We start from the raw sequence: 27,172 nt of genomic DNA, 5'->3' as shown, positions 1-27,172 counted from the left end.
AATAAATTTTCCCTGTGGTTTTATAAAGCATTTCAGAATAAAGCTCACCCTGTATCTGATCGACAAATACTACACCTTGTCATTAGTACTGTGTTCATTTTGCAGCTTGTCAGGAGGAGCACCTCTGGCTTTAAGTAAATTTGTGTAATATTTTAAACATAGTGCTCAGAGGCTGAAAGCTTGAATTTGGAGCTTCAGCCCCCTTGGCTCCATCTGTGGTTCCAACCCCACAATGGGTAAGCCTCCAATTTTTCCTGCAGACAGCGAGCTGCCTGGTTTCCCTCCTAGTCAGCGGGACATGCATGGCTGAAATTACACATTGGAAAAGCAAACAGCCTCAGACAAGGCACTAAAACAAAGGCAGCAAATCCACTCTTTGGCTCTCTCTGGAGCCAGGGTCTGGAGAACGAAACAATGCTTTAAAAAGCCACACAGAGAGAACAGCTTCACCCACAGAACTTTTGAACTGACGCGTAGGCTGTGCCTCAGCCAAGGGCCAGTGCAAGCCCTGCATCCACACAAAGCAAGCCAGCTTGTCTCGTATTTGGGCAAGGAGAGTGGAAATAGGAGAGAAGTTTAAATTCTTTGGCCTTCCTCACACAGAAACAACGTGTGTCATCTAAAAGGTGGCAGGGGTGAGAAGTTCAGAGGAAGGAACAGACAGGATGGTTCAGGGCAGAACCACAGGCTTGGGATATCCCGTACATTTCCGAGGGGCGAGACAGAGCATATCATTTAAATAAAATGCAATACTACATCTCACCCCTTACACAGTATGATTGAGAATTTTTCCTACTGCCCAACTAATTGTTGCAGTACAGCACAAATAATAATCCATGAACATAAATCACCTGCATTCAGTGCAAATTCAGTGATGCTTGATTCTGAAGGCCCCACCTAACAGCCATGCAAAACCACAGATGGAAGCTGGAGGAGCTTCTCTGCTTCAGTTGCTGTGTACTTCGTCCGTGTCCTGCCAAATTTGATCTTGAGCCTCTGCTGATATTATTAGTAAGATCCTATTTTTTTTTTTAAGGGAAAAGTGTGCCTTTGGCACTGATTGTCAATTTTATGACAGTTAAATTTAGAGGTTAGTGTTCTCAACTATTTTAGCGGTGAGAGAATTCTCCCAATAAAGTATCAAGAAAGCAAAAGAACAAGGTTATTTATCTTACATTCCAAAACCAGCATTTACTGTCAGGTATGAGACTATAAACAAAAAAAGTTATTCCTTTCTTCAAGGGCCTGCCATTCCCATTTGTACACTTCAATTTGCATCCAACTGCAAGAAAAAATTAGGAAGTCAAATTTCTTGATACTACTCCAACATTCTTGTTAATTCTGGTTTACATAGGATATACTAAACTTCTGAGGAAAAACTCTTCCAGAGCTTCATTACTGGTGGCTCAATGTCTGGAATCAGTTGGGAGCAACTCATACGCTTAAATATTCTTTTCCCAGGCATAGTTCTGTTTTGCATAACCACCTCCGTGGATCTCACAGACCTCTTTGGACCTGCAAAGATGCATTTCAGTGCCTGAGATGTGTATTTTGGGAATAATAATGCCAACAACAGCATTAAAGGTCTTGAAACATAGAGTAAAGCATGACTGTAGAAGTTTGAAAGTCGGAGGATTATTGTTAAAAAGAACAAAAATAATAGCTGCCTCTTGGGAAGAAGGAGCAAACCAAGCTGAATCTGGAGTTTTGAATACAGTGAAAGCTTCTTCCTCTGCACCCCTGGCCCTCACACCAAAGAAGGGATGCTAGTGCAGGTAGAAACATGACTCGCAGATTTAAAATAGCAAGAAAACTGCTCTTTTTGCTCTTTTGTTCCAGGAGAATGAATTAATCCCCTGAGTATTCACAGTTCAAGTCTTGCATAAGACCTTATGCATGAGAATTCCCAGCTTATTTAGGTTTGGGAATCATGCCAATTTGATTTGTCCTCAAATGGAGTCACAATTTGTACAACTGTTTGTCGTGCTTATCTCAGTGAAATTATAAGAGTTTCCTTATAAGCAAAGACCACTTCAAGTGTAAGGAGAAGCAGTTTTAAGATAAATTAGTCTTTTCAAGGGCTCCACCTGGACCTTCTGCTCCCATTGGTCTTGTAAAATGCACAGCTACTTGCAAAGCTCTGACATGAACTTACCTGAGTAAGACGTGCATAGGCTTCCAGGATAGCTGGAAAAGTAATGGATTTTGGAGAAATATGAAGGGTAAAAGTAGTATGGCTAGAGTTAGTATATTTATGTATATATCAGATCAAGCTTGATCCAAGAGAAAATTTTGCTTTATAAAGAAGAGAAATTTTCCATTCGTCATGTAAATGTGATTTACTTTTAGAAAATAAGGGAGTAGCTGAGTTTGAAACTGAGCTTAGGGTTTTTGAGAAGTATTTTTTTTTGCTTGCCTGTTGATCCTACTAAACAGTAGAAGCTTTACTTGGCCCTGCACTAAACTCTGCTTGCCCTTTTTTGATCCTGAAGATTACAGGAGTCTCTCAATGACTTGTGTAAGGTTGGGGTTAGATCATGAGTAGATAAAGAGTGGAGTTTGGGTAGAAAAAATCACGGATTTTCTAAGCCCACTCGGAAGTAGGAGGGGGAAAATGCCTTTGGTGGGTCATTGTTGCCCAAAAGGGTTATACACTGCAAAGAGCTGTGCAGTGCCAGAGGTGTGTCTGTATGCAGGGGTGCCTGAAACAGAACTGCCAGTGTGGTGGCAATGAGTAGTCTGTTCCCAAATCTTAAACCCTGGGAGTTGCAATGGCTGTAACAAAGTAATAAATACATGCTGCTCTAATGACCTAGATAAATAACCCATTTGTGTTGTGCTGCTGAGAGTCAGGATGAGTGCCCTGTCCTTGTGATTGCTGACATTATTACACATGCATAAATTTTTATCTATCACTCACTCACTATCTGAGGAAAATTATTGTAATCAACCCTAAAGTGAAGCTCTTTCAGCATTGGGTATTTTGGTGTGATGAAATACCAGTATCATGCAGTTGTACTATGTTGCATGCAGAAATATTTTTTTTAAAATACGGTTCAACCAGCCAAATCCTGTAGACTCTCAAAACGAAAACATGAATTTCATCTCTCTTATAAGGCCTGTAAATCCTACTTACATGCTCAGTATAAGGCTGGAATTCCTCATGGGTGCATAATAGCTGCTGGATTTGCTGGGCTTTAGGTAGGAGGAAAGGGGTCAGCGGCAAAAGACATCTACAGATGCTGCTGGTCCCAAAGAGAAGTCTGGATTGGGGGTGGGGTATTCCTCAAGGCCAAATGCTTCACCTTTACCTCTCAGTAGTACAGCTTTTCAGAGATAATGTAAATCCCTTCCTTTTGGATCAGGCAGGTACAGACAAAGTGTCAAGGGCAGCATATTAAGGGAGGATGCAAGACCAAAGGCAGACTGCTTAATTTGCCTGTGTCTGCACATGTTGGGTAGGTGCAACACATACAATTCAAACATCAATTTGCTCTTACAGTGCACTTCGTGGCTACAAATAACATCATTTGTCATTGTCATGGGCAACCTACAATTTTCCATTTGACAAGTCTAAATGTCTACTCTTCCAAACCAAGACCAGTGAAACAGGCATGGTTGAGCATGCATGTGCTCTTGTGCATTTGTGTTCATCGGTTTCATGTTTGCTTGCTTGAGCAGTGCCACGTGTACAGGAGCTGCTTTGTACGTGCCAGTTCTTCTGCATGGGCAAGACCTTCCTGTTTTTAGGGATGTGGCTGTGGTTTCAGGGAACAGAAACTGTGCTGCATTTAGGACAATTAGTTACACAAATGGGAACTGAGTGTATCTTAAGTGTTTGGCCTAAAGCTGCCTTAAATCTTCTTGAACAGTGCTTGGTCTTTAAGCAGTTGGACTCTGGCATTTTTGCATGACAATAACAAGCAACAGATGAATAAATCAAGAAGCCTGTATTGATAAATGGTGATACATTTTTTACTGTATTGCTTGCCCATTTAGTTAATGTATGCGTCTGCATTGAAGTGAGCAGTTTTGATATTGGAATTACTTTAGACAAAGTGTGAGAAAAGTAGGCATCTTTTTTGGCCATTGTTCTCAGAGTTTTGGTCCTCTTCCAGATTTACCAAGGCATCTGCATTTGGTATGGGCTGACAAAAGAATGACTTTGCCACTTCTCTGTGGGATGCTTCGTTGGCTTTGGTATGGGGCTGCAACACAAGCAGCTCCTACAGGTGACAGCTTTGTACAGATGCTTGATGCCTGTGTGATTCAAACTTCAGTTTGGGGACTCATCTTTAGAAACACTTTGCTGGGAGCAGTTGAAGAGGTTGCTTGGCCATGGCACACCTTGCCTTGCTAAAATATATCTTTCTTGAGAGCTTAGGGGAGGAGTTGGTTGATGCTCAAGATGTGACTGTTAGAGAGCTATACTGCTCCTTAGATCTGTGATTCAATCTGGCTTTGAAAGGATGGTCAAGAATTTGAGCATTGGCTTTCTTGACATCTCTCAAAGGCATCATAAATTACTGAAAATCAAAAATTGTCTTTTCTTTCAAAGACTCTTCCTTTGCCCTTTAGTTGCCTTGGTATCTCTCAGGGTCCAGCTTTTCTTAATTACTTCCTTTTAACCAATCCTACAAAATATCCCATGATGTTCAAAAGGGACAACATCAAACTCTTCTAAGCTGGCTCCCATTGCCTGTATATAATGCAGAGGAAATTTTGTAAAAGACACAGACATGAGTTACATGACATTATATGAAAATCCCTGGCCATATTTACTGTGAAAGGAAATCAGTGAAATAAGAACAAAGCACCACTAAGTCATTGCTTTTTTGCTGGTTTGCAGTCAGTACTGCCTTGTCCCCGCTTCCTTCGTTGCAGCGCTGAACAAGGAGCCTGGGACTGCGTCCGTGTGCTTCCTGCGGTGTGTGCCTGTCGGCTCCATGCAGTGTACCCCGCCTCCCGCCTCAAACTGCACTCGGTCCTAAATCCTTACATTTGTTTTCTCTCCTTTAGGATGGACGAAGCCCACGTCCAATCCCTCTGCCTGGCTATGAAGTCAGTTTACCAGGTTCTGGTGAGAAGTTTGATGTGAAGCACGTTTTTAAGCTTTGCCAGTCCCATCAAACTCTCTATTTCAGTGCAGAAGATGAAGAGCTGCAGATTAAATGGATGGAAATTCTCACCAAAGCTGCCAAAGGGGAGACTGAGGATACAGCTGAAGGGCTCAGCAACCCATAGAGCAAGATTCATTTCGTTTCTTTCCTACATGCTATAAACCATCACTTGAATTTGATATTCATGGCACTTTGGAATCTATATGGCTTTATATTTTCATGTGTTTGAATAGGAAGTTCAGTGGGTTTTCACCTTTTATTGTACATTTTTCAAGTACAGTAGTTACCTGCCATATATTATGTTAAAGAAAAAAGTAGTTGTAGTTGTTGGTGGTGTCAGTGCTGGTTTTAAAACAAAAGACAAGGAGCAAAGCATTAATTTTAACAGAAGTAATGGAAAATCATCAGTCTTGTTTTCCTAAATGTATATTTTCCAGTCCTTTTGATTGCTGTTGATGAGTGCAGGATGTGTATAGTCTGTGATTAGTTCTATAAATACTGCCTTTTAAGTTAAATGTTGTAAAGGCTTGTGCTGGCCACTGACATTCCATTCTCTGCCTCGCCCTCCTGGTAAGGTCTTTGTGATATGTGAGCAATGTACTGAGTATTTTCCTGTTACTAAAACCATGTCTCTGCTGTTTTGAGATGAGCTGTTCAAATGACAAATACTGTAGAAGGGACTTTTAAAAATGACTGCAAATGGTGCAGAACAGAACATTAAGAAGTCTCATTGATTTTAAGCATTTATTATACTGATTGCTTTCTTCTGGAAACAATACCTTCCTTCCTTCTATTGGAACCCATTTTGATGTAAGTGAACAAACATTTTATACTGCAAACTGGGTTATGATCAATAAACAAGAACATTTTTAGTACATACCATACAAAAAGGTGACTTTTTTGTTGTATTGGTTAACTTAAGTGGCCTAAATTTTATTTATATAATTTGTAAATAATGTTTCATAAGTATTTTAAGAATTTTGAAAAGACCTAAAGCTAATTAACAGGATTTAGTACATAGTGTAAGAGATATTTGTATGAACTGAATTTGTTATTTAATTTCCCTGTTCACCTGTTTTTGTCTTATTTTCAAACATAAGTGCTTATCTATTTAAATAAAAATTCCTGCAGTTAACTCCTGAGCCAGATTTCCAAGGCACAGCAAAGTTTAGGTCAACATTTAATATAGGTTAAAAAAAATTATAAAAGTCTAAAACAAACAAGTCTAAAAAAGGCATGTCTGTTCCTAGTCGTAGTAAGCATGTAGTATCGATCAAAATTAAATAAAATCTGTCACAGTACTGTATTTTTAAATGGTTTGGTTTAACTTTTGTTTCCTCTTCAGCCTTCTACATTTTCTGATATTGATAGAGAGGAAGAAATGCTCCACACAGACAGAGTTTTTTAGGATTGGTGAAAATTAGTGATCTGCATCAGTGAGTATTTTTTTGGACCTACAGAAAGGGAATTATCCTTGTTTGGGGTTTGGCTTATTTTTTACACTGGTGAATAAATCACATATCTGAAGTCCATGATGTTAAAAAATTAGAGGGCCTGTATTTGATTATCTACTGGGAAATTGTCTTGAGACTTGCTTCTTTCTTTCCTACTCACCCTCTCCCAACACTCTACACAGAAAAGATTGTTTTTACCATGAAAAGGAATTCTTTCCAGTGTGTGTTATTTCTTCTCCCAAGCTTCCTTGAAAATGTAATGTAGAGTGCTTGCCTTGAAAATTTACTCATTTAGTAACATTTCTGGTTTGGAGGTGGGGGTTTTGCTTGTTTGCTTGTTTACAATGTGTTAACATTCTCTCATTCTATGATTTTAAGCAAATCAAGGGAATTGTGCTTAGTGGACACATTAACAAACCAACATGCTGTAATGCAAGAGCAAAGCACGCTCAGAGAACAGCCCCAGGCTACAGAATGCTGGTGTAGGAGAGTCTCTCTTGGTCGGCGTTGACTGACCAGCACAAGGTCCCAAAATACAGTGCTGCTGTGAAATCATAATCAAATGGTCTGAGAAATCACCACACATCTCTGAAGGCTTGTCCTGAATTTACAGCAGGATCTAATCTCGTCCAGATCAAAGGCTGGAGTGTTAGGACCTTTGTTTCATTCTCCTTCCTCATCTTCTCTCCTTTGGAAGGAAGTAGGAGCTTCTAAAGCTGAAGAAATAGGTGTTGCTGACACTATTTGTCATAAAAGCTGCAAGCTTTAGACTTTCCTTTGTCATAAAAGGAAAGTTTTTCTGAGCTCAGCCTGCTTCTGTGCAGAGGGTTAGCACAGGGATTAAGCATCCCATAAATACTACATATGCCTTTGTATTAGTGCATAAATAAGATTTAAGCCACTATTAGCCCCTTTCTAGCTCTGCATAGAGCTGAATTATATATGCTGGCCATGATAAGACCAGAGAAAAAATTTAGATGTGGCAGCAGCAGTTAAGTTCAACCAGGGGACTGAATTTTGATGAAGTGGGGATGAAAAGTACAATACCCATAGCTACGGTGTCCTGACATCAGCATATTTCACAAAAGATGCCCAAATATCATGATAAGCCAAGAACATTCCCTGTGCATGAGGGATGTGGCCTGTGGAGCTGCACCAACAAATCTTCTCCACTTTGCTTCTTGCAGCCATGAAGTAAAACCCACCAGGTCTTTCTGACTCTGCCTGTCAGGTCAAGGCACCAGACCCTCCCTGCCTCACAGACATAACATTCCTTCTCTGAGCATGGCTGGGGCAGAATTAAACCAAGCTCTGGTGCTCTGGGCTCTCAGGCACTGCAGGATGCCAAAGTTTTGCTGTGTTTGGGAGCTGAACCTCACAAATCATGAGAGAGCTTGCTTGGTCCTTCCTGTCAACAGCCGGATAAACCTTTCCTTTGCTTCTCCAGGAGCTGTTGTGTTTCTCCAAGGTGCCCACCATCTCTTGCCTGAATTAAACTGCTGTCTGCCATGTTTTTCTGTATTTTTTTCTGTAAATTGACAATCACAGATTAAGGGTTTGAACAACCCTGGATTTGCTTCAGGAAAATTTCATTAACAAATCAATTAGCTGTATTTCATTTCAACCCCACAAATTTTTCATTCTGAGTGTTTATTTATTAATTTTCCTATTAAAGTGTGGTGTTATGCCTTCAGAAAGAAGAGTTGACAAAGAACTGGCAAGGGAAAAAGACAGTGACAGAGCAGACGGATGGGGCCAGTCTCCAATTATTTATTTCCTTCCTAGAGGTGGGATGCATGTTGGTGGGTGGCTGATTTTGCAGGTGGTGAGAAAGTGAGGTGATCAGGATGAAGAACAACATTAAACTACGACTCGGAGAGACACAGCATTCCAGAAATTATCTGGATCCAGTTGATCCACCTACATCATCTCATCTCCACCTACATTTAAGCCTTTGGTATCGTACAAGTAATACCTGAGCTCTACTGCTGTCATCTTTGAGCTTGGACAAGACTCACACCAAGACTACACAAAATCAAACCAGTCCATTAAGAGGCTTTATTTGAAATCAGTGTCTCCATTCAAAATGATGAAAAAGGAAGCTGTGTTTTTGCTAAATGATGTGTGACCTTTTAATATCTCTGGCCCCAAATTGCTCATGAGTATCTCAAGGATCAGGGGTATTGTCTCCAGGGTCCATCAGGGGCAAAGTCGGCATGGACAAATCTACTGAGAAACAGGAAAACTGTGAAAGGGATGGTCCTTACCTGCCGTGTCTGCTGCGGACCATCAGCACCAGGGAATCTGGGCCAGCTTTGCACAGCAGCAAGTGGGACTGATCCATTCAGATGGACTATTTATTATTCACCTTAATCTCTTATAAAAAGGCTAGATTTCAGTGTGCTCATTTGGTTTACTCATTTTCCAGCCTCTGTTGGCTGTGATTGGTTACACAGGGTTCATTGACTGAGGGTTTAAGAGAACTAGTGCCACCATATCAATGCCTGGTTATGATCAAATAAGGATTTTTGCTAAATCATACAATCACAGTATCGTTTGGATTGGAAAGGACTTTAAGATCATCTTGTTCCACCTCCTACCATAGGCAGGGACATCTTCTACTATCCCAGGGTGCTCCAAGCCCCAACCTGGCCTTGGACTCTCCGAGGATGGGGCAGCCACAGCTTCTCTGGGCATCCTGTGCCCAGGCCGCACCACCCTCACCAGGAAGAATTAATTTATTTCTTGAATCTGAACCCCATGAGTCCCGACGAGGTGAGCACGATCATATACATGTATGTAAAACTGCTTCTAAAGGTGATGCGGGCAAGGGAATGTGAATCCCAGATCTTTTTTCTGTTTTCATGAAATTCCTTGTCACAGACAGATGCTCACAGCTGCTTGAGAGAAAAAGATGACAAACCTGTGAGTTTCTTGTTTCATGCTGGAACTGCTCAGAGAGATAAAATACAGCAGAGCAGTGAAAATGAGGGATATGTTTTTATGTCCATTATAAGCATCTTCAGAGACGGAACAAAGTAATCACTGTGCTGGAGCACACTGGCACTGTGTGTTATGTCTGTCTCCCTTCTCCAACAGTGATGTGGAGATGAGGCTTGTGGCTTTGGGTTCTGTACCCTCCCAGAACATACAGCATAGCCAGGTGAGGAACCTGTCTCCAGCCATGGCCATGGCAGATGTGAAGGAACATGTATGGATGTGTGACTGCCAGCTGCCCAACACTCAAAGATATCCCAAGCTAGAGATGGTACCTGGCCTTTAATAATCCCTTAGAGGATTTTTGACCTAGAACTTAGCCGATGATATTTTTCGCTGTAAATTCTTTTTTTTTCTTTTTTCTTTTTTTTTTTTAATATCCACAATATCCTGTGTCAAAGAGTTCTGTACCTAAACCCCACCTTGGCTAGAAAGTTTTTTCCCTTTTTTGAAGCTGTAGTGCTGGCACCTTCCAGGTCTGGCCTGGGAAGCAGCACTGAACAGCTTCCCTGTAAACTTCCTCAGGACCCTGAAGTTGCACAGAACTCTCCTGGGTCTTCCCAGGTGTCTCTTTCTGCAGCTAAAGAGTCTGTTTCTTTGTTCCTTGCTGGGTAGCTCTGATCACATTTGTTTCCCCTCCTTGAGTCTCCTTTCTTTGACCACATAGGACATGAGGTGGGTCAAGGGCAGATGCTGGGGCAGGGAATTTTTTTTCTCACATTTCTGTCCCAGACTGTTTATATTATATCTGGGGCAAAGAATACTTTAATATTTTCCCTTTTCAGCATCTTGTGCCATTTTGACTGTCTTGAGCAATAGTGATGTGCCAGGGCTTTGCTGGTGGGCAATATTTCCCTTGCTCAGTCCCTTAAGCCAGCTGGAAGAAGAAATATTAACCAATATCAGCTCAGTCTGTTTTGAAGTTGATGCTGGACACACATATCCTTCAGTCACTGCCCTTTGCTAAATGAGCAAACTGACAATGTTGCAAAGCATCTGCAGTTATATTTGAATGCACCACTTAGAGACTGTGACAAATCCATTATGTGAATTGAAAAGTGCAAAAGCTTAAAATAAAAATTACTTAATAAAATTGTAACAATCCATTTGAAACTGCACAGGGGAAATGCAGAGCTGTGAAAAGCACTAAACATCCACCATAAAATAAAATAAATCTTTATTTGCTAGAATGGACACTGGGCAGCTCCTTGGCTGGTACAAATGGATGGATTTAGTTACATCTCACTGTTAAATTAGCTGAGGATCCGACCATATAGCTTTGTTTGATCTTTAAGCATTTCTGCTTCCTGCCAAGACTGAGATAATCAGCGATTTACAGCACAGCTTTTGCTGTCCCTAGATGCACAGGAAACTTGAGCAGGATGTCCACTCCACATTTGAAGACAAGGCCCAGCAGGTTTTCAGTGGTTTTGGCTTACAAATAGATAATGTTCTCCCTCTACAGTGAATTTCCCACCATTTCTCCTAGCACAGAGAAAACCTGACACTACAGTATTATTCCAATAGCTGGGGGCTTTTTGGGTGTTTTGTTTTTTTTGTTTTTTTTGTTTTTTTTTTTTTTTTTTGCCAGAGATATCAACTTTGTGTCAAATTTGTGGCATGTTAGCAATTCTTCCCTGATTTTGAAGTATGCACTAGGTTTAGGATAATACTGCATTTCTGTAAGTCTGTAATGAAATTGTCACTCAGGAACAGCACACTGATGCTTTACTGTGCTCCTTAGAGATTGCTTTCTGTTGCTGTTTTGAAGGGATAAAAGCACATCTAATATGCATCTCATGCAAGGGTCTAAAGCCGTTGCTGGTGTCACATGGGCTCAATCCTCTTCTGAGTTATGCACATCAGATTCCCCAGGATTTGATCACGTGTGCCAAATTCACAAACCTTACCGCAGCGCCATGGTTCAGGACAGGTTCTGGGCAGGTTCCACCAAGTGAGTGGTGTTTCTCTGAAATGAGGGGAATTTACTTGATATTCACAAGGGCATAGAGTGATAGGACAAAGGGAAACAACTGTAAACTGAAGGAGGGCAGTGTTAGACTGGATATTAGGAATAAATTCTTTACTAGAAGGGTGGTGAAGCCCTGGCACTGGCTGCCCAGAGAAGCTGTGGCTGCCCCATTCCTGGGAGTGTCCAAGGCCAGGTTGGATGAGTCTTGGAGCAGCCTGGGCTAGTGGAAGGTATCCCTGGCCATTGCAGGGGGTGGAACTGGATCGACTTCAAGGTCCCCTAACCATTCTGTTTCTATGTTTAATTGAGGCTTATAAAATAAAAAGCTCATCTCTGGTAAAGAATAACCAGGTATAGAACGAATATCCTGATATTTGTAAAAAGTAGATATTAGGAGAAGGACATCCATTTATTGAATTTGCAAGGCCATATCAGCTTAACTGGAATCGTGCTGATTAGCCCCAAACAATGCTGGAGGAGTTAGTTTTTGTGAGTGTTCACAGCAACATTTTATCTTGGATTGAAGACACAAACGGTTGTTCTCAGAGTGTTTGTTTTTCCAAGCTACTGACGAACAGAATGTGTATTGATGCCACTTGGCCTGTCTTTATTTATTCTGTATTTATTCATTTCTATAAAAGAAGGAACAAAAAAGTTCCCTCCTCCTCGAATTAGTTTAGCATTTTCAGGCTCTGATGGGATATATGTACCTGTGTGCTGCTGTGTTTTTCTATACTGTGGCACTGGACTGCACTTAATGGTAATACAGGAAAATAGTTCCTGAGCTGTGGCCCCAGGCTGAATCCACCATGTCCCTAACACCTACTAGAAACAAGGAAAACACACTGGAGTTTGCAGCAGGCAAGCAGATCACATGTTATCAGCCATGAGCCATCTTTTCATGAGTGTGGCAGAGCTCTGTGCCACTAATAGCCCAGGGGAGTCACTGGAAGAGCCAAAATGGAGCTGGGTGTGGGCATACAGCGTGTCCTTGGCAGAAAGGACTCTCCAGGTCCCTGCATGGAGTATTCCCTGGTACAGGACCAGGCTGGTTTCTTCCACACCGGGGAACATCACTGCTCCCTGCTGAGAGAAACCACACTTTGTTCCCACATCTATCATAAATCACAGAATGGTTTGGGTTGGCAGTAACCTTAAAGCCCATTTTGTTCCACTCCCTGCCTTGAGCGCCGAGTCCAGTTCTGGGCCCCCCATTTTAGGAAGGACATGGAGGGGCTGGAGCATGTCCAGTGAAGGGCAACAAGGCTGGTGAGGGGTCTGGAACACAAGTCCTGTGAGGAGCAGTTGAGAGAGCTGGAGAAGAGGAGCCTCAGGGCAGACCTCATCACTCTCTACAACTTCCTGACAGGAGGGTGCAGCCAGCTGGGGGCTGGGCTCTTCTCCCAGGCAATCAACATGAGGATAAGAGGACACAGCCTTAAGCTGCACCAGGGGAAGTTTAGGCTTAACATAAGGAAAAGATTCTTCACAGAAGGAATGGTTTGGCAGTGGAAAGGGCCGTCCAGGAAGGGGGTGGAGTCACTGTCCCTGGAGATGTTTAAGAAAAGACTGGATGTGCCACTCGGTGCCATGGTCTGGTTGACAAGGTGGTGTTAGGTTATAGATTGGACTAGGTGATCTCAAACTTTATTTCCAACCTAGTTAATCCAGTGATACTGTGAGTGAAACCTATATCTGGGAGAGGAGGAAGAGGAAAAGTCAGGGGGCAGAATGAAGCCATCTCCCTGAGCCAGCAGCACACCACTGACCCAGTAACAGCAACAGATCTGACAACCCAACACATCACTTCATGTCAATTCTAAAGGTCACATTTTTCTTTCAGCAATCTATTCAATTCAACTCTAATCAATTGCTGAGCTTTTAGCTATCACACCTGTGTGATCTGATTAAACAGAAGCTGAGGCTGAGAGCTACTATTCTCCTTTTCAAGAGTCACAGAACAAGCAATGGGGTCTGCCCAGGGCTCTGAGTGTAGGCAAACCCAAGAGTCACTGCCTGGGTCTGAAGGGCTGATGCTCAGCTGAGCCAGCCTCAGCTCCTGAGGCTCGCGGAAGAAGGGGGTGGCAGCAGGGCCAGCCAGGAGAGTAGACGGGATCAGTTTGCTGCTGCTGGAGGCTAGAAAGCTGCCATCACCAGGATGGGATCCGGGAGCCTGTCCCTGTTTGGGTGGGCAGCGAGGGGCAGGTAGTCCTTGCCTGGCACCTGCAGCCATCCAGGCAGCTTTGCTGGGGACTGTCACTTCAGTAGTCTTGTGCCCTTGGCATGCCTGGGGTCAGCTCTAATAACTAGGACTTAAAGAAAGGAAATGTCTTAGGGCAATTTAGTGAAATCCAACAGTTAAATAATTCCTAAGAAAAAGCAGCAAGTGTGTGGCTGAGGCTGCATGGCTTCCCCTGATACTGAAGATAAAACCAGAGGCATTAAAAATTATGAAAGCACTCACCTGCAGCTAGGGAGGTGAGTGCTGTTCTGGGGTATCACACCACAGGGCTGCCTGTGGTGTTCCAGGACATGTGGAGCAAAACCAGTGCTGTTGGGTTATACATTCCCTTACAAAGCAAATCTGAATGCTGCCATGAGGTGAGTGGAATTCAGGTGCTGCTGCTTAATTTGCTTCTGTGAGTGCCTGTAAGGAAAGATTTGACTTGCAAATTACTTTTTCCCTTACTTTTTCCCAACTTTCCTAAAATCCTCTAATCCTACAGATTCCCACAATGTTCAACTTGAATTGTGTAACAGCAGCTGCAGGGGTAGTGGCTTACAGAAAAAACTACTTCTCTGTCTTTGGTATTCCTCTGGTTTCACTGGACTTGACTGGAAGAGCTACAGTTTCTTGTTGACTTTAATTAGATTGATTAGTATTTAGCATTACCGGAAATACAAACCTAATTCATAAGCTGCAGCATTTTCAAAAGTGCTGGGGTTTTGCTATAACATGACCAAGCATTGCTTTTTGAATATGATTTAGTAGTAGAGATGGAAATAGCAGCCCCTTCTATCTGCAATATTCCTGAGGCCTCCCTGACAGATAAGCTCATAGGAAAGAGTGCTGTGGCCAGCAGCACACTGAGCGGTGTCACCATCTCATGTGGGCATGATCCTGCTCCATTTGATGTTTCCAGAAGAGCCTTAAGAAGTTTTTCAGTCTATTTGGGTTTGGTGCACCTTGGAATTTAATCTCTCTCTAATCTGCTCCTGCAGACTATTTTTTCTTTCTACTTCCAGGTGAAAAAAAATAACGAGAGGGTATAACAAGTGGAGAGAGTGTTAACAGCACCAGTGCTTGGTGTGTGCCCTAGACTACAGGCTCAGCACCAACACACAGAGCTTCTTCAACAGAATCAGTGGTTCCTCCTCTTGTTTTCTGTGGACACACAGTGCAGACCATTAAAGGCCTTTTTTGGATCCACTGCCAGTGTCAGCAAATCAAGGATCTCAACGAACACTGCTGAGACCCAGACTCACGGTGGTAATGCTGCAAGGGCAGTAAGTGGCAGGGGGTGACATGTCCAGGATGTGACAGGCACAAAATGACACACACAGCATGTGCAAGGCACTTGGGTTTCACCAAGTAGCCTGCGCATGTTTGTGTGTGCCACCCAGCCCCAGACAGGATGATGGATCTGGGAACCATCCAGTGGGTTTAGTTGCAGATCCCAGTGAAAACAAACACAACTTTGCAGACCATAAACTGGATGTATGTGAGAGATTCTGCTCCTGGAATACAACCACATAAAGAGCAGTATACTGTGTTTGCAAGACCAGACCCATGAGAACCAGACTGGGGTATCTGAGGCTCTGCAGGCTGTGAGCACCAGCCTGGCTGCATCGGGAACTGATGGTAGGCAGCAGAGGAGGACAGGCAGCGGGTGGGTGGCAGGCAGGAATCAGGGCAGGCAGCAGACAGGTTCGGCAGGGCGGGCAGCGAGGGGCAGGCAGTCTGCCTGGCGTCGCGGCCGCTGCACCATCCCCGCCCGGCCGCTCGTGGGGAGCGGCGCGGGCCGGGGAAGGGCCAGGCCAAAGCCCGGGGCTGTCAGGGCACGGCGCTCTCCCGGGCACCGAGGCTCGGCTGCGCCGGCCCCGAGTGGCCCCTCCTCTCGCTCCGCTGCCCCTCCTGCCCCGCCCGGCGGGGCTCCGCGGGATGGGCCGTGCCGCGCTGCTCCCCCCGGCCCGGCCCCGGAGGGCGGGCGGGTGCGGCTGCGGGTGCGGTGCACCTGCTGGGCGGCTCGGCGCGGCGGGACTCGGCAGCGCTCGGCGGAGCCATGCCGGCTGCCACCACACTCGGGCTGGACTCTCAGCGCACCTCCGCGCTAGGGCGGGACAGCGGTGGCCCCCGCGGACACACAGGTACGAGCGTGGTCCCGCGTCGTTCCTCGCACAAGTTCCCTCCTGCGTCGCAGCGGAGGGGAGGGAGGATGCCAGTGGGGGTAGCGGCAAACCTCGACCAGGGTGCAGGATCTCTCCCGCGTAGGGATGCGGGCTGACCGGGGCAGGTTGCGGTATCCCTGGACAGAGGTGTTGTATGCCCCCGGGGAGGGGCGCGGCAGATCCCGCCGGGTTGCTCCGGAGCCCCCCTCCGCTGCCGTCCCGCTCCGTGCCGCCTCCGGCCGGTCCCGGCAGCCGCGGAGCGCGGAGGGGACGGTGATCCGCACCCTGAAGTTCTCGGGCACGCCTCGAGATGAGTGTCCCGGAGCCGTCCCGGAGCCACCCCGGCACGGGGGGGTCCCGGCAGGTCCCGGCGAGCGTGGGACAGCTCTTCCAGGGCTGCACTCGGGGCGCCGAGCGGGGCCAGTGCTGGAGTGCGGGTCGGGCGGAGGGCCGAGCACCGCCAGGGCTGCGCACAGCAGCCGCACTCCGGAGCCGTCCGAGCGGCTCACCCGGGGCTGCTGGGGCCCTGGGTGGCGGGGTGTGATTGCTCCCAAAGAGGAGGCGCTGCGGTTCAGTGATAGAAGTTTGGGGTTCAGTCGCTGGGATGGCCACGGGCACAGGGGACGAGTGCGTGGGGGCAGAGGGGAGTGTCTGGCAAGGATGGAAAGTGCTGGCTCTCAGAGACATCGCTCCTGGGCACATATCACCAGGCTGGGAAGGAAATTAAAGTATCAGTGTTTTAATGGAATATGGTAATGCATTGAGGGGTGGAATGAGAAACCAATCAAAGCTTTTTCCTTCTTATCTTTCTCTTCCCTGGAGTTTTGTTACTCAATTCGATTGCATAGACCATAACATCCTTTCAAAACCTCTTTGGCTTAAGTGGGTTCGATAATTTGGAGATAATGCGAGGTGACAGACGGTCTGAACTGGTGGGAGATGTCCTCTGCACAGGGCTGTGGTGTTGGTGGGTGTCTGGGCCTGGGGCGAGCAGAACCGTGGTCTGGACCTGCTGGCCCGGGCAGCAGGAGATGCGTATTCCCAGCCACAGCCACCTCTGGAGTCCAGGACCAAGGTGAGATGGAAGGATGCTGGAGCTTGGTGCAGTTGTGGTGACCTGCTTCTTGCTGGGGTTTCTTCCTCTTTTCTTCAGATCACACAGTAGATGGGCTTTTCCCTGGCTTCAATGCAAGCAGAGCTGAGTGCTCTGAAATCCAGGGACCTCCTTCTCATGTGCAGCCTGTTCTCTCATATCCTTGCGATTTGTTTGGCTCGTGAAGTTCTAACAGACTTCATTAATGACCTGATTTTGTTGTGCCTATAGAAATTGGCAAATGTATTTAGGCTACTAGCATAGCAATGCTTTAAATTGTATCCTCTGAATGTGCTTGACTGTTTAATTTGAGTTTAATATAGCAGTTAATTTGAAAATGCAAAACAAGTTCTGGGAAATGTGCTTAGAGAATTAATTCAAACACAAGGGTAGACTCTGTTGCTCTAGCCTGATAGTGTTGCTAATTACTGACTTTTCTCTTTTTTAAAATAATGTATATTTGGCTGTTTTTATGTGATGTGTCAAAGTCTTGTGGGGCTGGGTTTGCCCACACTAAAAGGCGTTTTGGAAGTGGCATGTCCTGTGTTACACTCAGCCTTTCTGATTCTGTGTAGGTTAATCTTGCTCTGTGTAGGTCTGTGGCAAAACATCTAGAAAAGCCAATCTGCCAAAAACTATTTGGTGTTCAAGTTAGAAATCCACCCTCAGTTAATCCCTTGGATATCTATAGACCTGGTTCCTTTCAGCCATGTCTCCAGCCAGAACCACAAAAACCATTTTTTCCAAGCCAACTACACCAAAACTGTGGCGCAGGAGTTCTCAGTAAGGTGCTAAGCTGGAATATGCTGGATCAGGGCTTGGCTGTGCTGCACTGGCTGTAGGATCATCAGCCATGCTTGAGCCACACAGCTTTGCCAGACCTTAGCCAGATGTCGGCTCTTCATGCTCTTCACCCTCTTCACCCTCTTCACCCTCTCTTCTGCTTCATGGGGCTTTTCCATGGTGCAATTCCACCTTCGCAAAAACCCATTTGGAACTATTGAGTCAGGTGGATGTACTGCTGGCAACCCTAAGCAGTTTAGATAGCTGAAATGATAGCTACTTGTATGATTTTAAATTAAACTCTTGTTCATTTAAATGTGACCATGTTATTTATACATTAGGGTTTGCTGGCAATTGTTGCACAGTATTTGTACAGTATTGCATCTTGTCCTTATTGGTGATCCTTTTTGATGCTGAGTACCCCCTTACATTATTTCAGATCATGAGCAATAAGGTGATAATAAAGGTTTGCACAGATAAACTCCCTCACATGTTCCTTTTGAGAGGATGAAAAATATGTGGCAGGATTTCCATTTGAATTAACGCATGAATGAGAGAGAAATTAAAGGAAGTTCCTTAGTACAGCCCTGATGCCTGTAGTATTTAGAGGTCTTAGAGCTTCCTGAGAACAGCTGTGAGATTCAAACACCCTGCACTTTTCCTGGTCTTGCCTTCTTTTGAAGGACTGACAGGAGCAGGGAGAATGATCCCACCCTCTGACTGGGGAGGGTCAGCAATGTGCTTCCCTGAGGAGCTGTGGGAGCCTGGCTTACCCTGGGGGAAGGTCAGTAAAAGTGGAGGGCAGGAGCACGGGGCAGGGGAAGAGTACGACAGATGTCTGGAGCTGAGAAGAAGCCTTCTGTCCTGTGGCTGTTACAGTGTCACTGCCGTGCTGCGGTAGTGTTCTGTGGACATGGTAAATTCTCTGGAAAAGCCTCTGAGACCCTGAAAGTCTTGTGCCAGGTGACCTGAGCACTCCCCTGCCCTGTGGGAATCGCCACGGAGCAGGGTGCTGTCGTCAGCCCATGCCACTGAGGTCCTGCTGCCTCTGAAGCTGCCCAGACTATACTGGGGTCTTTTGGGTGACACAGGAAAAAAGAGAGAGGAGCACAAAGGCATATTATTATTTTTAGTCCTTATGTTGCTGAAGTCGGAGGCTCTGGCCCTCTAGTTATCCGAGGTGGTACCTTTTTTTTTGCTGTGGTTCCTCTCATTCCTTAATACCATCCTGTAGCTCTTTCAGACCAGGTAGCACATGGTTCTGGCAACATAGAGGTGGACTGACAAACACATCATTGCAGCCACAGACAGAGGGACAATAAGTGCAGGATCTGGCAGAAACACTCATCATGACAGGTTTTAAATTAGTAAAAATTTACCCAACAGCCCAGGTCTCACTGCTGGGCTGTTGTCTGTAGTTGTGGTTCTGCTTTCCTCCACTTTCCAGACCAGGGAAGGGGAGAGGTTTCATGAGGTGGGAAATGCTGCAGGCTGCAGTGAGTGCTCTATTCAGACCTAGCTGGGGAAGGAATTATCTAGCAGACACCACTGAAAGAAAGGGATGGGGTCTCTTGCTTAGAACAGACAGAAGTTGCAGTTTGCTGGAGGATAGGGGCGTGAGAGGCTGTATTGGCTCAGTTGTAGCCTGGGTGTTGGTGGCCATGGTGGGATGCCAGTACCAGGGTGGGTGTACCTATGATGTGACTTAAGCTGTCTGTTCTTTTGTTGTGAGCAACTTAATTTTTTTCTGAAGTGAGTTTCCTTGGCAGTGCAGAAACTGAAGTTATGTTACTAAGAACTTACGGTTGCTCTTCCAGGACAGCAAAAACAAAGTTGTTCTTCAAAGCCAGGAGTGCTGCTGCTCTGCAGTACAGATGCATAGAATTTTATCACCTTGTCCCTGTGATCCTCAGATGTGGTTCTGTTTTTAGGCTGCGGAAGAAAACATGGATCCCAATTTCCATTTCCACAGGGCAGAAGGTGATACAACTTGGAATATATGGGTTTGTAATTAATTTCCCCAGGGTTATTTCTCCTTTCTTGTTCTCCCATGAGCTCAAAGTCAAACTTTGTATGAAGCAATGTAAAAGCAGTGACAGTTGCAGAATGTCAGCTAATTGGCTTTATCTCCTGTAGTGCAAGGAGTTAATCTGGGTGGTTAGGCATTTGCACCAGGCATTGATACTGCTTTGAGGGAAGGATTTTTGTGCTTGTCATTTAAGCATTAGTACAGTACAAAGTGGAGAAAGAAGAGAGCTTTTGGGTTTTCTGAGTCCTGCACAGTGCAAGATTGTTCCCTGTGGTATTCTCCAATGCTTCATCCTAGCTACTCTAAAATTACCTAGGCTAGAGAGACAGACTGTTAGCAGACTTCTGAATTTCAGCTAATGAATGAGGTGAGCTGAATGCTTTGGATCCAAAATATTGAAATTTGAAAAATCACAAGTCAGTCTTAAAACAAAGAAGCACCCCAATGGTAGTGGTTAGCCCAGCATTTTCTGGGTGCTGTGGCATGGTCTATTTTAAAGGGCAAAACTGCTGCCAGTTTTGCTGGTCCCACTATGTCAGAGCCAGGACTTCCTTGGACCTTTCCCCTGGAAAAGCAGAGCATCCCCAAGCATCATTGCAACTCTGCAGCAAAGAGATGTATAACTATGATGGAATTGGCGTGATTTTGCTTATTAATCATGATTGCCACTGACTTTTTATGTGCACTGCAGAGTCCTGCCTTCAATATTATGATGGAGACAAGCTAACATATAGGAGAAATGTTAGTTTTCATTTAGGCATTTTATTGATACACTGACTTTGAAATGCAGCTGCAGATAAGCAAGCATGTTACTGTAAAGAACAGTTTTGACTGGCCGAGTAGATCAGGATTGGCAGAGAGGTGGTTTTGCAGTCTGTGTGAACGTCTGCCTCTCGTTTGGTTGTCAGATGACAGAGAGAAATGCAGAAGTTGCAGTTTGAGCAACTGCTCCCCAAAATAAATCAATTCCTGTGTCTGCTGAGGGTCTCAGGGATGGGGTTGAGCTGGTGCCTGGATTACAAATGAGCCTTTGCAGCAGAGCAGAGGCCCTGTGGCCCAGCAGCATCTTTAGGGTGGTCAGTAGCTGCTTGTGGGGACAGCAGTGACAGCTACCTCAGCCCAGACAGGAGTGGTGGTGGCTGGTAGAAGCAGTGTTGGGGAAAGGGGTGGGTTAACTGCTTGCCTTTCTTCCAATAGACCTGGGAGATATTATTCCATTGTTACTTCTGAGATTAAATAAAGCCAGTCACAATGCTGCTCATGTATTCCAGACTCCTAAGCAGAGTAGCTTTGATTGAGAATGAATTTGAGGAGAGGTCAAAATGGGGACAGAAGTTGAGTAGGGTGAAGGGGTGGTGTACAAAATTCTCTGAGTGCATGTGTGCGCTGGGAACAGCATGTTGGGGGGATGATTTGGCCTGTGGGAGCTCAGAGAGGTGCAAAGGGCATGTTTTGGGGTTTGATTTTTCCTGTTCAGAAGAGCAGAAATCTGTGCCTTCATGTAAAAGCAGAATTACACCCAGGAAGGTTTCTGCTTACAGCCACAGTTATTTCCAAGATCTTTGCTAGTTGATTGGGTCAAAAGAGGCATCTGGACTGGACACAGGGGTTCTACTTTGCTCTAAGTAGTGGTGCCCCACAAAACCAGGGTCAGTTTTGCACAGGCAAGAGAGCTCTGGTGTTTGGCCCATTATTCTTAATACCTGCAGAAATTTCAATTAGGACTAAGGTTTTCATTCATTTTAATCTGTTTCAGCCCAGAAGCTGAATTCTCAGGTGTAGCCTTGAGTTCCCCAGCCATGTACAAAGGAAGGACAGGACATGGGTCTGCCATCCTCTCTCTGCTCTTTCGAGCTGCTTGTCATTCTGTGCATAACTCACCTGCAGTCCTTGACTTTTTAAACGGGAAAAAGCAAACACAGTGCACTGGTTCCTGGTCCTTATACTGGCACACGTGTCAGTCTTCGTGCCGTCTTGCAGCAATTCCTGTGTGCAGGGAGGCTGAAAGCAGGTGTGTTTATTCACTTGTGCTGTTAAACGTTGCTGTGCCCAAGCAGTTCCTGGGAGGATGCTGTGTGGCTCTCACCGAGCAGTTTGCAGGTTGCTCTGGTGGCCGTGGCCAAGCTGGTGGCTGCATGTTTCTCTGTGAAGCCCAGAATAGGAAAGCCAAACTCTGTCAGGAAAAGAATCAAGCAGGAGAGAAGAAAAATAAAAAAATTATAACACAACAGAGATGGGTTTTAAATCTGGCTGTTGGTTTCTCAGCCCATGAATGACTTCTATCACCAAAATAAAAGGCATGCTATTGCTAACATTTTTAGACTGGTGTCTGAAAAATCAATTATTCACAGAAATTCTTGCTGACAGTTGTGGATGCTAGGTCACAGCTCTGTGGTGTGCATTTCACAGCTTAACACAGCAAACCAAGGACAGGTTTAGTTTCAGATTGCTCTTGGGAAAGACTTAGGGAAGCCAAAGTGGGCCAGCCAGGGTGAGGGAATGCAGGTAAGGTCTGCAGCATCCAGGCTTGTTTTGCTTAACAGAGTGGTTGGAAATTCCCCATGAAAAATAACAAACCTATATTCCATCATCTGTTTTAAAACAGGAAAGTGGTTTCAAAGATAAAAGGTTGAAAAGTTTCTATATTCTTTACAAATCAGTTCTTTGTGGAAGTGCAATTCCTATGTTTTAAGCTTTTTTGGCAAAAAATTAATATATAACCATCAAGTAGCATGCAGATCTGGTCACCTAAAATTTCACATTGGGGGTGGATTTTTAGTGACGGAAATGTTTTTTGTCAAGCTCTGGACCCTTCCTCCTTGAGAACTTTTCTGGTCAGGGTAGGTCAGTGCAATGTGGCCCCAGCCATCCACAGAGGTTGTGCCCGGTCTGGCAAGTGTTGCACACAAGCAAGAGGCCACCGGCCACATCATCCAGGCACATCTGCTCTTATCAGCCCTGTTCAGTACCCCAGCATGTGCATGTCGCTGTGCACAAGCCAGATCAAAGAGTTGGTGCAGGCAGATAACCCAGAGCCAGGCAAGGCAAATATGCAGCCAGGCTGAGCTCTGTGTCCTGCAGCTGCCAGAGCAGTGGAGGAGCGAGGAGCGTGTTGAGGGTGGGCAGTGCACACGCAGGGATGCTGCCCTTCCTCCAGGGATGCTGCAGGAGGCTTCCCATGGGGCAGCACACCACCTCTGTGCTGTCCACTTCTCTGGTGGGGCATCCTTCACCCTTCCTCTATCCATGGCTCCTAACAGAGATGTGCTTTCCCTGTGGAAATACATCTGGGGTTTCTTTTGGCTTTTCAGCTAGTGGATCACTTTGCACCCTCTGCAGAAATGTTACAATTTTTTAATGAATCAGAGATTATTCATGAGTACTGGGAAAAAATAATGGTGAGAGTTGAAATTATAAACACACAGACTTCACTGGCCCAGTGAAGGGCACCGGCAAGGATGCGCCCACCAAAACCTGTCTGAGAACAGAGGGACCTGGTGGCAGGGGTAAAGTGGACACTTGCCCTGGGGCTCCCATGTTTGCAGGTCCCATGGTGACCTGAGAGAACGGTGAGGCCCTGGCACAGGGTGCCCAGAGCAGCTGTGGCTGCCCCTGGATCCCTGGAAGTGTCCCAGGCCAGGCTGGACAGGGTTTGGAGCAGCCTGGGACAGTGGAAGGTGTCCCTGCCCAGGGCAGGGGATGGAATGGGATGAACTTTAAGGGTCCTTCCAACCCAAACCATTCTGTGATTCCATGAAAGCAATGCTGCCCAAAATGTGATGGATGTGGGAGCCTCAGCACCTGAACCCTTGCATGTTGTAAATTACATGTGCTGAAAAATCAGTTTTACCTGCAAAACAGACCACAGAATAAAATGAAGGAAGTGGGTAGGAGTGAACCTGAGGTATCTGCTATAAGAGAGGTAGGAGCAGAGAGCTTATTTGAGCATGGATTTGCAAACACAGAAATAAACTCTCTTTAAATACCTTTTTGCTCTCCTTAATTGTGTGGAAATTACATATTAATGGGAGAACAAGCTTTTCTGAAAGTGTTTTTACAAATGTTTAATGGTGGCCTGTAAGAATCATCAGATATTGGGTTCCCTCTTTCACACTTTAAAAATAGTTTTATCAACAGAAACACGGAATGTTTTATGGGAAATACTTTCATTCAGAAATGCTGATGTGAGGCAGGTGCCAGAACCACATATTAATAAGCTGCATTTCCTTTGTCAGGTAACGTGCTGTGACAGATGAGTTCCTTAGGTGCCTGCAAGTTTTACCCTCTGCAGCTGTCCAGATGTTCCTCTATGCGACTGACCCAGAGGAGCAGTCCTGAGGCTGCTGTTCAGTCCTTGCAGGTCCCCATCAGAATTTGGGGTGTGAAGCTCCCAGGGCAGTGGTGGCCAAGCCCGACCCTGCCTCCCAGGTGGTCCTTGCAGTGATGGGTGTGCAGAGGGCTGAGTTTCGGTGCCTGTGGTTTGTGCCACATCTGAACCTTCAAAGCTTCCCCCAGGGAGTGATTTCATAGAGCCACGTCTGTGTGTTGGAAGGCAGGCAGGTCTGTAAGAGCTTTCCCACATCTCCACAGCAGCTTCCCAGGGACTGCAGCACAGCTGGGGATCTCGGTTAATCTCTGCAGCTTCTATAGCCTGGGTCTCACCCTGCTCTTTTACTGTAGGTCTGGTATCATGTTTACATTAACTTCTTCAAAAGCCATGCCAGCATCTGGATTTTCTCGTGGGAGGATCAGATCCTGGTGGCCATTTGTTGGTTTAAAAGCCCAGCCCGACAGGACTTGAGGCCAGCTCTGCAAGAAATCAAAGGCATGGTGGTGCGGAGACCAATGCCAGGGCCAGACAGTTTCACTCTATACAAGATGCTTTGCTACATCTGCTTTATTTCATATTTCACTTCTAGCTGCTTTTCTTTTGCTTTTTAACACAGTGAGCTCTTCCCAGAGCTCTTCTGTGAGATTGCTCTGGATGCTTAAAATGCCTGTGATTTCAGGGACACCAGTTCCTGAGGTGTTCTTCTGTAGGAAAAGAGACTTGCAGCAATAATATTGGTGTGTTTATTTTCTACATATAGGGTTGATAGAGCCTAGTGTTCTCTTTCTTCCTGGCATCTAGTTATTCCAGCATATTTTAGTGGTATTAGATCGCCAACAGTAAGCAATGCAAAGGGGTGTGTAGGAATGTGCCCCCTAATGACAGAGTGGCAAAACTAACCTTTGTCCCCCAAAAAAGGAAAGAAGCCCAGAAGTTTCTCTCAACGATTAGGTGAAAAGCAACCTCATAGGGCCTCAGGGACTTCACCAAACACTAGAGAACATCTAATTGGATAGAAGCCAAAAAGTCCCGCCTGAACCATCAGGTAGAAAAGAACAGAACAAAAGAGAAGAGGGGCTTTTGTGAAGTGTTTCTACTAGGAGCAGACCTCTGCACCTGGCTCGAGTTTTTCTGTTTGTTATTTTGCCTTTTATTAAATCTTTTTTGTTTCTAACACCGCAGCAGAAGCCATTCTGCTTATTTTATGCCCCCAAAGCAATAGCTGAGCTATCCTTGGCTGTATTAAGTGTTTTTCGAGGGCTTATAAGAACTGGCCTGAGAAAAACTATTTAATAGGGGTGACCTTTGTGTGTCTGGGAATAATGAGGTGAAGACATGGATCGCTCTCTTTCTGCACAGACAGCAAGTGGCAGCCTTGCTAACATGCTTCCAGGTAATTACTTCTGTAGTTTAGATAATTTTGGTAGATACTTGTGCAATTTATTTGATTTTACTCACTGTTTTGCTGTGGAAGGAGCAGAGGAAATGTTTACCAGGCAGGTATGCCCAGGTTGCTCTCTCATTTCTTTTTCTTATCAGCAAACAGAAACCCACAGCTTGCTGACAGTGAAACCATATGTTTCCTCTTTTTGACAAATCAGTTTTGCAATACGGATAATCCTGGCTGTACCTGAGAAGAGATATTTTGGATTATTTTAATTTTTACATCACTCTCTATTTTTCACTACCTGGAAATGATGTATGTGTTTACTTCTGAACCCAGAGGTTGGGTGAATTAAGAGGTTATGGAGGACACTGTGCTTTAGTGTCTGTCTTTACTTTGACAACAGTTATTTCTCATATGCAATTAACCTGTATGTTGTAGCCAGTGCCATTCTGCACTGCCAGACAGCAGCATCACATTCAGAGATTTTCTGAACACTGGATATCCTCTCAGCATGAGGCCAAGCTGAGAATTGTATTTGTATAAATCAGCTCCTGCTTTACAAAAAAATGCAGAAATAGCTGCAGAAACCGGAATCATAGAACTGTAGAATCACGGGAGGTTTTGGGATGGAAGGAGCCTTAAAGCCCATCCAGTGCCACCCCTGCCATGGGCAGGGACACCTCCCACTGTCCCAGGCTGCTCCAAGTCCTGTCTAACTTGGCCTTGGACCCTGCCAGGGGCAGCCACAGCTGCTCTGTGCCAGGGCATCCCAACCGTCACAGCCAGGAATTTCTTTCCAATACCCCATCTAAATCTACCGTTTCAGCCATTCCTCCTTGTCCTGTGCCTGCAGGCCCTTTTCCAAGGTCCGTCTCCAGCTCTCTCGTGGGCCCTTTAGCCACTGGAAGGGGCTCTAAGGTCTCCCCTGAGCCTTCTCTTCTCCAGGCTGAGCAATGCCAGTGCTTCCACCCTGTCACCGGAGCACAGGGCCTCCACATCTCTAACTGGGGGATTTATTCAATTTTACAGTTTTTCATTTTTACATTTCAGGGTGCCAGTTATGCAAACCAAGACCTGAACATGACGTTTTCTAGATATTTAGAAAAGAAATACAAATCAAAATGTAAATCTGGTCAGCACAAATGTTTGTGTTTTACCAGGCAGAAATGCAGCGTCAGACACCAGTCTCAGCTGAAAACAAAAATAATATTAATTCTATTAATAAGAACAGTAATGAAATTCTTGATTGTAGTAGATTTATTCTGATAAACATGCCTGAAGAGTATTAAAAAAGAAGTCTGTATGGAACATCTGCTTATGTAAGTATAAGGATGGAAGCTTACTTAAACATGATTCTTTGGAGATGTAAGGGTAAAATTAACCCAGCAGAAAAGTGAATGCCATGGCCAACTGCAAAAACATTACAGGTAGCTAATAGTGAAGGACACTAGAGCTCACAGGAAAGTTTTCCAAGAGCATTTTTAGAAGACAATTAATGATTAAAATTAGGGCAAATTTTATGCAGAGAAGCTTAATCTCAGCTTGGTTGAAATTTCAGAAGATCATTCTGGCAAAACTCCATCTGAGCGTTTCAATAAATGCATCTGTGAAAAGCAAA

The 27,172-nt window shown here is 45.1% G+C and overlaps 2 protein-coding genes across 6 annotated transcripts in view; both read left to right on the top strand.

The window, feature by feature from the left end:
* FGD3 (FYVE, RhoGEF and PH domain containing 3) overlaps positions 1–6,002 on the top strand; it is a 96,357-nt gene extending 90,355 nt beyond the window's left edge. For all 5 annotated transcript variants that reach the window (XM_041467229.1, XM_041467233.1, XM_041467234.1 and 2 more), the window contains exon 19: positions 5,020–6,002. In XM_041467229.1, the coding sequence (XP_041323163.1) occupies positions 5,020–5,244 (225 nt within the window). In that variant the 3' untranslated portion in view covers positions 5,245–6,002. The remainder of the gene's footprint in view (positions 1–5,019) is intronic.
* Positions 6,003–8,790: 2,788 nt separating this feature from the next.
* Positions 8,791–27,172, top strand: part of SUSD3 (sushi domain containing 3) — a 34,428-nt gene continuing 16,046 nt past the window's right edge. The window contains exons 1-3 of the mRNA XM_041467236.1: positions 8,791–8,903; positions 9,674–9,842; positions 15,410–15,911. Coding sequence (XP_041323170.1) covers positions 8,791–8,903; positions 9,674–9,842; positions 15,410–15,911 — 784 coding nt within the window. The remainder of the gene's footprint in view (positions 8,904–9,673; positions 9,843–15,409; positions 15,912–27,172) is intronic.

The sequence above is a fragment of the Pyrgilauda ruficollis genome, unplaced genomic scaffold (genome assembly GCF_017590135.1).
Source record: "Pyrgilauda ruficollis isolate IOZ18807 unplaced genomic scaffold, ASM1759013v1 scaffold203, whole genome shotgun sequence".
Lineage (NCBI taxonomy): Eukaryota > Metazoa > Chordata > Aves > Passeriformes > Passeridae > Pyrgilauda > Pyrgilauda ruficollis.
The sequence above is the reverse complement of the archived record's forward strand: the minus strand, read 5'-3'. Positions and strand labels throughout refer to the sequence as shown.